The sequence below is a fragment of the Danio rerio genome, chromosome 13 (genome assembly GCF_049306965.1).
Source record: "Danio rerio strain Tuebingen ecotype United States chromosome 13, GRCz12tu, whole genome shotgun sequence".
NCBI lineage: Eukaryota > Metazoa > Chordata > Actinopteri > Cypriniformes > Danionidae > Danio > Danio rerio.
Window position 1 is genome coordinate 9,207,934 of NC_133188.1, and position 10,664 is coordinate 9,218,597.

Genomic DNA, 10,664 nt, shown 5'->3' on the forward strand with positions numbered 1-10,664 from the left:
AATAATATTTGACTAGATATTTTTCAAGACACTTCTATACAGCTTAAAGTGGCATTTAAAGACTTAACTGGGTTAATTAGGTTAACTAGGCAGGTTAGGGTAATTAGGCAAGTTATTGTATAACGATGGTTTGTTCTGTAGGTTATCAAGAAAAAATATAGCTTAAAGGGGCTAATAATTTTGTCCCTAAAATGGTGTTTTAAAAATTAAATACTGCTTTTAATGTTGGTGAAATCAAACAAATAAGACTTTTTCCAGAAGAAAAAAATATTATGAGAAATACTGTGAAAATTTTCTCGCTCTGTTACACACCATAAGAAAATATTTAAAAAAGAAGAAAAAAAATCGAAGGGGCTAATAATTCTGACTTCAACTGTAGGTACCTAAAGTCTTTAAATTGGTATTGGTATTTCATAATTTCCTCACTTATCTGGAAATGCATATAAGTGGTAGCTTACAGATTGCATTAAATATTGTATTACTTAACACTGCATCCCTGTAAATTAATTAACAAGACATTTAAACTAAAAGATCAAATTGACAGTACTCACAGCATATCTCACAGATGCCCGTTTTCCTACAAGACATTAGAGTGGGTATGTCTCAGGCTTCAGAAAGTGTGTGATTTCCCTTCTCTGTGGATTATTTTTCCCCAAGTTCTTCCTGGTACAAAGCACAATGACCCATCTCTGCACCAAAGACATCCTAAACCAGAATAACAGGGAACACCCATATATTCCTATGATTATGTTTCTCTCTTCTATTAAGTTTAGTACTCCCACTGGGCTTTAACTTGCCTCTGGGTGTAAAATAAAGGCTGATACAAAAAAGAAAAGAAAAGAATTCCTTTACCTTGTGCACAAATAGATAATTATTACTACCAGGGATGGATGGATACAGACCTTGACTTAATGGGGTAATAAGATTATGCACTGGCCAGTTAGGTTTCATTCACTCCACTTTAGTAACATGTTACTCACATTGAAGTTTTATACAAATGACCAAAGTCTCATAATATGCGAGAAAAGTCATCTTCAAGCTGACTTTAAGTGAAAGCTAGCTCTAACTTTATCTAGATGTAGATTTACCTGGATTCTCTAGCACATTATACTGTTCAGACAACCTAATATTTCCCTGTTAGACATTTCTTACAGACTGATTCTGTCAAGTCATCAGGGAAGGGTATCAGAATTTAAAATATATTGTGTAATATTTTCCTGGGGTTATTAAGGGACTAATGGCATTTGGCATGTTTTTTTCCCTTTAAACATTTCTTTGAAGATCATGATCGTAACATTAACACCTTATGAATGTAATAAATCAGATGCTCTTTGTAGTAAAAATCCTTATTAATGGCCATTTTTTGGCCCTTCACCTTACCCCAGTGCCTCCCAGCTTAAGAGGATTGGGACACACATACCCCTAAAATGGTGCATCTCCTATGTGCAAGACAAGGGTGACACTGAATTTACTGCAGCAACTGAAATATTGAAGCTAAGCTGGTACAGTTGGGTTCATTTTTAAATTATACAAAATATAATGGCTATATACGTACAAACAAATATACAACAATTATATTGTCTCAATGTATAATAAATAAATAAAGCGATTCCTTATTGTAATGCACTCTGCAGGCTAAGGCAAGGAGGTCTGGAAATGATTGTAAAACCTAATAAGTTAAGGTAACTCAAACCATTTAAGGAAATCGATTGCAAAAAAATATATATATATATTTTATATACAGTTAAAGTAAGAACTATTAGCCTCCCTGAAGTATTAGACCGCTTGTTTATTTTTTCCCCAATTTCTGTTTTACGGGGAGAAGATTTATTCAACACATTTCTAATCATAATAGTTTTAATAACTCATTTCTCGTGATGTTTTTATTTTATCTTTGCCTTGTAACAGTAAATAATATTTTACTTGATCTTTTTTAAAATTCTTCTATACATCTTAAAGTGACATTTAAAGGCTTACCTTGGTTAATTAGGTTAACTAGGAAGGTTAGGGTAATTAGGCAAGTTATTGTATAATGATGGTTTGTTCTGTCAAGAAAAAAATATAGCTTAAAGGGGCTAATAATTTTGTCCCTAAAATTGTGTTAAAAAAATTAAAAACTGCTTTTATTCCAGCCAAAATTAAACAAATAAGACTTTCTCCAGAATTAAAAACATTATCAGACAAACTGTGAAAATTTCTTTGCTCTGTTAAATATCATTTGGAAAATATTTTAAAAAGAAGAAAAAAAATTCAAAGTGAAACTAATAATTCTGACTTCAACATATATATATTCATTCATTCATTTTCTTGTCGTCTTAGTCCCTTTATTAATCCGGGGTCGTCACAGCGGAATGAACCGCCAACTTATCCAGCGCGTTTTTTACGCAGCGGATGCCCTTCCAGCCACAACCCATCCCTGGGAAACATCCACACACACTCATACACACACATACACTACGGACAATTTAGCCTACCCAATTCACCTAAACCACATGTTTTTGGACTTGTGGGGGAAACCGGAGCACCCGGACGAAACCTACGCGAATGCAGGGAGAACATGCAAACACCAAACAGAAACGCCAACTGACCCAGCCAAGGCTCAATCCTGTGAGGCAACAGCACTATCTACTGCGCCACTGCGTCGCCCTGTGTAAATATATATATATACCGCATGTCTTTGGACTTGTGGGGTAAACCGGAGCACCCGGAGGAAACCCACGCAAACATGGGGAGAACATGCAAACTCCACACAGAAATGTCAACTGACCATTATTTTTGCTAGACATAATGTCAGCAATTAGAAATAGAGCAAAGAGCTTCTAAACCACATGTAAATGTGACATATTGTGGTTGGAAACACAAAGTTTCCGATAGTTTAACAGAATGTTGCAGCTGATGTCTTAAATGGTTTTGACAGAGTAACAGAGAGCTGACAAGGTTTTCTTTACAATTTAGAGGATTTTGGGTGAGTATTATTACTTTTATTAATTTTTTTTTCTTCTCAGGTTTATTTGCAGTTGTACTAGTAAATTCAGATCTCAACAAGCAATCACAGCAATTCAGCCAAGCAAGGATATGTGCAGTGGCAATGTGATATTTTGCACGACACTAGCTGATGGACAGCCTGCGAACATTTTAGGTTCTGGATAAAACCTTTTTTTAATGTTCCTAACGCTATTATAATTCCCTACTATCACTGGTATGTTTCAAATATTCACATTCTGCTGATCTGTAAGTCTTTGCATTTACTGATCTTCTCAGTCTCTATTAACGTGATTTTTGTATTATCTGGGACAGCTATAGTGATCAGCAGACATGTTTTATCCTTTTTGTCATGCAGCCTTACAGTATGTCAGGACAGTAAGTTAGGATGGTTTTAATTGGTAACTATTGGGATAATATGGTGCTATAATTATTATTATTCATTCCTTCATTCATTTTCTTTTCGGCGTAGCCCCTTTATTAATCTGGGGTCACCACAGCGGAATGAGCCTCCAACTTATCCAGCAAGTTTTACGCATCCATTACACATTCATACACTACGAAAAATTTAGGCAAGGCAAGGCAAGGCAAGGCAAGTTTATTTATATAGCACATTTAATACACAATGGCAATTCAAAGTGCTTTACATAAACAAGAATAAAAGAAACAAGTAAAATAAAAATAAAAACAAATAATAAAAATGCATAAAAACAAAACAAAACATAAAAACAGGTAAAATGTGATATGAAAGAATGAAGAATGAATTTAGCTTACCTAGTTCATCTATAGCACGTCTTTGGACTTGCGGGGAAACCGGAACACACAGAGAAAACCCATACGAACACGGGGAGAACATGCAAACTCCAGATAGAAATGCCAACTGACCCAGCCGAGGCTCGAAACAGCGACCTTCTTGCTGTGAGGCGATCATGCTACCCACCGCACCACTGTGACGCCGAAATTATTATTATCATCATTAATAATAATTATTATTATATTTAATAAATTTAATAAAAACTAAATAAATGTATTAACTATATTTTATTATTTAATTAATTAAATTATAAATTTCTATAATTGTCATACATTTTTGTGTGCTCGGACTGTTTCCATGACATATTTCGAAATATTAATGGGTTAACCTGAAAAACTGAAAATGTTACAGCATAATAAATTGTCTCATATCATCATCATTATCATTAACAGCAACAACAAAATTATTATTATTACTATTACTATATTGCTTAAAGCTAGGCCCACACAGAATCTGCACGCTCAGAATTCCGCAGATTTTTAGCCAGTCATTGAATCAGTTTATTTACCTGTGTGCAAATTCATATATATTTAGTTTTTAAATTAATTTCAGTAATATTATTGACTAGTATGAAAATATTTATATGATTTATTTACAATACAGCTAGTACAGTAATATTTTCTGTCTTTAAGTAGAGATATTAAATGAGAGCCTTGCTTTGTTCACCAGATAAAGTGGATCTAATTGGATTTGCATTGTAAACATTTAATACAAGTTAAAAAGGCATTACTTTAAATTTTATATATAAAGGTTTTAGTCTTGATACTCCCAAAATAATTCTGCATAAATCCGCAGACTTTTAACAAAATTCTGCGCAAAAATAGCCAAAAATGTCTGCAGATTCCGTCTGGCCCTTTTTATAGCTCAGATTTGCATACTCTGAGAATAGTACTGTGCCCCTAAAGTTAAAGGCAATTGTTGTAGCTCAATTTTTTTAATTTACTTTCTGCTTAATTCAGGATCACACACTTAAATTATTTAAATTAAGAAGTGAGATGTTGTGTTTTGTTTGAGTGCTTTACAATGTTTTGTTTTTTTGTACCATGGAAAATAATTATTTCTAACATTTAACAGTAGTGTCTAATTTATACACTCTCAGAAATAAAGGTACTTGAGATGTGACTGGTGTGGTACCTTTTCAAAAGTTACACATTTGTACCTAAAAGGTGCATATTAATACCTCAAGGTACATATACTAGTACCTAAGAAGTACAGTGTTCATCTTAAATAAATGCTGGTACTAATAAATACTTTTGAGGTATCAATATGAACTCTTTAAGTACAAATGCGTACATTTTGAAAAGGTACCACCCCAGTGACAGCTCGCGTACATTTATTTCTGATAGTAGAGCTGCTAACGTGATGAATCCAGTCACACCTTGAAACTGATATCCTGAACATCTGAAATTCTCTCCACAATGTATCACACACACAATATCACAGTTCGAGCGCCATCAAGTGGAGATACAAAGAACAAAGAAAAATATTTAGATATGATTACACTTATTCACTCATATATCAAATATAATGACAGATTTGTTTTATAAGAGTGTGTTAAAAAGATATATTTTACACTATTTTTATATTTATTACATATTTTAAAATCTGTCATCTGTGTTTAGTTTAGAAGTAGAGATTTTTAGATGTATATTTTTTATAAACACATAGCTTACATCTACATATATTAAGTTGTATTATCTTGAGCTTGAGAAGCACTTTTATTTTGGGGTCTAAAAGAAAAAGAACAATACAAACAAATCCAGATGTACATGCATGACATAAAATTGTTGTGGAAATGTGTTTAAGAGATACTGCTACACTATACAGAGAGTATGACATCAGTTTCGATGTTGTGGGTATCAGTTTGGATTGGGTGTGTCCATTTTACAGATTGTTCCGTTGTGATGGTGCTTTGCTTCTTGTAAGGTTATGAGACCTGTAGGCTATGTACACGACAAAGATAATCAATTGAGTAGAGAACAATCTTCCAAAAAACTACTCTACATTTTTAGTTTAGAATCCTAGCAGTGTTTTACAGATTACTTTTAAAATGATTGTCCTGATTGTGAAATGCTCAGGAAGTAGTAGCTGGGGGTTGGGCCATTTCTGTCCAAACTCGTTCACCGGGTTCTCGTCACATTCTTTGTGAGAGTTGTGTGTTGATGTCTTGCTGAATGTCTTATTACTGACCATAACAATATCAAATGTGTGTCATATGCTTATGATTGTCATTCTTTCACCTATGATTTCATAAATTTCAACATTTTACTGACACAAGTGTAGGCTATGCTACCAAATTCTAGATAATGAGCTCTGTTTACCATCTGTAACTAATGTTTTTGATAATTTTCCGACTTTTGCTTTAAAGTACTTCATAAAAATACATATTTTTTGCCTGTGTGAATTAATGTTAAGTCTAAGTCTAAAAAATGTAGTAATCAAATTTATTTGTTGTTTATCAAAGATAGGATTTGTAACTCCATTCTCAACACCTTGCTAATTGTTAAAACATTTTTAAAAATACAAATATAATAGTAAAAACATTGTATAACATTTAAATCAAGTATAATTAGTGCTCAGCATATATAAGTACACCCCTCACAAATCCTTTAAATGAATATTTTTAATAGGAAGCTATACAATATTATATTTGTGCATATACATTAGATTAGTCAGTAATGAAGCCAAATCTGTTGCTTATTTAATGAAATAGCTTACGATAATGGTCCAAAAACGAGTACACTTAATTTAATATGTTACAGAAAAATATTAAATACTAATTTAAAAAAAGAGGAAAAATCTAAAGATTGATTGAAATTTTGTAGGTTGTAATTTTTTTTCAATATTTTGCTTGAATTTAGCTGTATTATTTTTAAATTTCTAAAATATTATTTTAATAGATACATCTGTTAAATAAATCAGTTTTGTTTAAATGCACCACAATACATTGCCTATGTTCACTAAGAAAGTTGAGTTGAAGTCAGAATTAGTTTTTTCTTTTTTAAATATTTCCCAAATTATGTTTAGCAGAGCGAGGAAATTTTCACAGCATGTCTGATAATATTTTTTCTTCTGGAGAAAGTCTTTTTTATTTCGGCTAAAATAAAAGCAGTTAAATTTTTTTTTTTTTAAACATTTAAGGTCTAAATTATTAGCCCCTTAAAGGTGTATATACTTTTCCAATAGTCTACTACAGAACAAACCAACATTATACAATAACTTGCCTAATTACCCTAACCTGCCTAGTTAACCTAATCGACCAAGGTAAGCATTTAAATGTCACTTTAAGCTGAATAGAAGTGTCTTAAAAATATCTAGTAAAATATTATTTACTGTCATCATGGCAAAAATAAAATTATTGTTAGTTATTAAAGTTATTAGAAATTAGTTATTAAAAAATCGTCTCTGTGAAATTGGGGAAAAACTCAACAGAGGGCTAATAATCCTATTAATTCTGATTTCAACTGTATACATACATACATACATACATACATACATACTTAGCTACATACATACATACACAAACACACAAACACAAACACACAGGTAGTGTGTCATAAACAACAAACTGAAACTGCAGTGTACCAGGGTTTGCATGTGTCAAGTTTCAGCTGAAAATCTTCGTCGGTACTTTACATTTCCAAAATGCAGAAAGGAAGTTTTGCGTTCACTCTCGATGCATTAAGTGACCAAATATGGTCATGGGCGGAAAAGAGAGCCTGTTTTTGCTAGAGTTGAATCCACCCCGTAACCTGACGTCACTTTACTCAAACAGGTACATAATTTGTCACCTGTTGCGCATCTAGATCAGACGTTTGGCGGGCCAGAGAGAGGATATCTTCGGGATCTGAGCTTGAAGAGTTCACAAGACGAGCCATAACTTTATTTCTGTGTTTCATTGGAATATATCTGTTTCAGTTTAGGATTTGCTGAGTCCTTTTGGTAAGTAGTTTTAAACCTCTGTGTTAATGATTAAAGTGCTCTTCAGTAATAAACGAAATGGTTTCTCATATTAAGTGATTTGTAACGTGTAAACGTTTATTTTTCAGTTCTCGCTCACAATGAAGGTTTTAGTTGCCTTGTTTGTTGTGGCATTGGTTGATGTGGTAACTTCACAATGTAAGTAAATGTTTTCTTACTGCATACGATTAACTCCAGTTGAATTGTATCTTAAATTTTAAGCCGAACTAAATCTAGTAAAAATGGTTTTAGTCGTTATAACTTGACGTGAATAACAACCATACAATGAGATCTAGGGTGTGGTTCAGTATAGGGGGGGTGGGGGTTAACAGTTAGCTCTACTTGAATTGGCTCATTCACTTAAGTTTTAACAGGGTTTAAGCAATGTTGACTTCTCTATGAAGAGTAAAAGGTTAAACTTTTTTCTCTCTCTCTCTCTCTCTCTCTCTCTCTCTCTCTCTCTCTCTCTCTTACAGGTGCTTGTAAAACAATGAAGTGGGCAAACTGTGAGGAACCGTGCTCATGCAGTCTTACATTAACTGAATCTTCCAAGCAAACCCTTGACTGTTCTAAGTGTATGTGGGTTTTTATTTTTTATTATGAACATTGTCGTTTGGCATCCATTTTAATTGTTTAACTGGCCTCCTTCTCTGGTTTTGGGTGCTCCATGATTACATGAGCACAGACATGCCTAACTGGGATTAACCCATGTAGGTTTAAGGCAGCTTGGGTTGAATGATTTCTTATTAAAAATTTTACACTTTGTGCTTTCACCCCATAGTGGTTCCCAAGTGCTTCCTCATGAAAGCAGAGATGTATCGTGCCCGTCACAACTTGGGCACAAGAAAAACTGGGAAGCCAGATGAGAATGCCTTTGTGGACAATGATGGCATCTATGACCCAGAATGTGAGAGTGATGGGAAATTCAAGGCAGTCCAGTGTAACAACACTGAAGTATGCTGGTGCGTCAACAGTGCTGGTGTACGAAGAAGTGACAAGAAAGACAAGAACATAAAGTGCGAGCCTGCGGAGACCTAGTGAGTGATGTGGTTAAGTCTATGGTATAAAGCATGTTCTGCATTGTTTTGAATGTCTAAAATGTGTTTTTGTTTCTAAGTTGGGTTCGTGCAGAAATGATGCACAAAAGCGTGGATGTGCCCATTGATGTCGCTAATCTGAGGACGTAGGTCAATTTTATACAATGTACTCCACTTCCAAAGTGTGTGTGTGTGTAATGGAGTATATGCAAAGATATAACTATTATTATTTTATTTATTAAAAGGGGGATTGAGAACGCTCTGCAGCAACGTTACTTTTTGGATAAGAAATTTGTCTCTGAAGTTCAGGTGAGATTGTTTCCCCAATCATGGGCAAATTCTCAGTTTATCATTTTGTTTTATAGAAACTGACCCTTTCCCCGATACCCTCTTTCTCCTGCAGTATGACAAGGATGCCAGGCTCATTGTGGTGGATGTCAAAAAAGATGAGACCGACCGTACTACAGATCTGTCCCTGATGACTTATTACCTCGAGAAAGATGTAAGTGTGGGTTTATTTAGCTCTACATTTTTATTAAATTTCTTGTTTCATAACTTGAGTTTGTCTTCCACAGATCAAAGTTAAGCCCCTGTTTTCCGATGAAAAACCATTTGTGCTTAGCATTCAGGGAAAAAATGTTACAATGGAGAATGTCCTGATCTACTATGTAGATGACAAAGCACCCACCTTCACCATGCAGAAGCTAACTGGTGGTATCATTGCTGTCATTGTTGTAGTCAGCTTGATTGTGATTGGAGGATTTCTGGTTCTGGTAATTATTATTATTATTATTATTATTATTATTATTATTATTATTATTAGTTGTTGTTGTTGCAATAACATTGATTCTCTCTCCCCACCCTACATAGTTCTTTCTTGCACGGCGACAGAAGGCCCACTACAGTAAAGCACAGGTTTGTTCTTACTTCAGAGTTTAGGTCTTGTTTTCTAAATGCAACCTTCTAATTTAACATGTCTTTCTCTTGCAGGCCAGAGAGATGGAGACAATTTCTTAAATTAACGCTGTTTCATGTACTTTCATCTGAAATTGGGGCAGTTGTGCTATGACATGCCATGTTTTTCATACTGGGGGAAACGAAGTGTCTGTTACATGAGGAGTACAGTGCTGTTTTATTTTATTTTTTTTGTTTATTTAAAAGGGCTTGTCTTCAATTGGATTAACATTTTTAACGTTGTACAGTTTGATGTAATTTTTAATAAAGTTTGTTTTGTTTTAACTGTGGACTTGTCTGACAGTTTGACTAAAATTTCAAAGGTCGGTTTATTAAAGCTACTTTTGGCATTTAGAAACTATTACACATTTGAGAGTAGCTTGTTTTTAAAGTAGGGATTCAAACCATTTTATTTCCTTTTTAAACTGGTTTCTTTTAATCAGTCCCCATCCCCCTGTGAAACAATTATTAACCTGGAACTGCTTACCATTCAGGTGCATGTTAAACTAAAAATTAAACCCAAGAGGGAGAGCTAGCATTGAGCAATACAGGTCTGACCTGTTATTCGAGTTTCGGCTAGAAAGGATCCTATATCATTTTGCTTTATGCAAAGTTCAGCCTAACAAAGACTGCAACCTCCTCTGATAAACCAGGAAGCTGATTTTATTCTAGGTGGAAGATTTAGTTAGATTTTTAACAGGCATGTTAATAAATGACCAACATGTAGGGAATGAAAAGCTTAAAGGGCACTTGTTGTAAAAATGGCTTGTTACAATGTCGAATTTGGCCAAATCACAGGAATGAATGCTTTATCTAATGATTGTGCAATTTTTCAAGCTTTTATTGAAACAACAAAGTAACAAGTCAAATATGACTTAAGACATGTTTTTGTGAAGTCTTTGAGAAACAAATGCTTG

The 10,664-nt window shown here is 33.9% G+C and overlaps 2 protein-coding genes across 3 annotated transcripts in view; one reads left to right on the forward strand and one right to left on the reverse strand.

The window, feature by feature from the left end:
- Positions 1 to 680, reverse strand: part of si:ch73-105b23.6 — a 32,811-nt gene extending 32,131 nt beyond the window's left edge. For both annotated transcript variants that reach the window (XM_068213002.2, XM_073920655.1), the window contains exon 1: positions 552 to 680. In XM_068213002.2, the coding sequence (XP_068069103.2) occupies positions 552 to 556 (5 nt within the window). In that variant the 5' untranslated portion in view covers positions 557 to 680. The remainder of the gene's footprint in view (positions 1 to 551) is intronic.
- Positions 681 to 7,605: 6,925 nt separating this feature from the next.
- Positions 7,606 to 10,037, forward strand: epcam (epithelial cell adhesion molecule). Its single transcript, XM_073920658.1, has 10 exons — positions 7,606 to 7,738; positions 7,846 to 7,915; positions 8,233 to 8,331; positions 8,538 to 8,793; positions 8,874 to 8,939; positions 9,039 to 9,102; positions 9,197 to 9,295; positions 9,369 to 9,566; positions 9,664 to 9,708; positions 9,784 to 10,037. The coding sequence occupies exons 2-10, from the start codon at positions 7,858 to 7,860 to the stop codon at positions 9,808 to 9,810; spliced, it is 912 nt and encodes a 303-aa protein (XP_073776759.1). The 5' UTR covers positions 7,606 to 7,738; positions 7,846 to 7,857; the 3' UTR covers positions 9,811 to 10,037.
- The last annotated feature ends 627 nt before the right edge of the window (positions 10,038 to 10,664 follow it).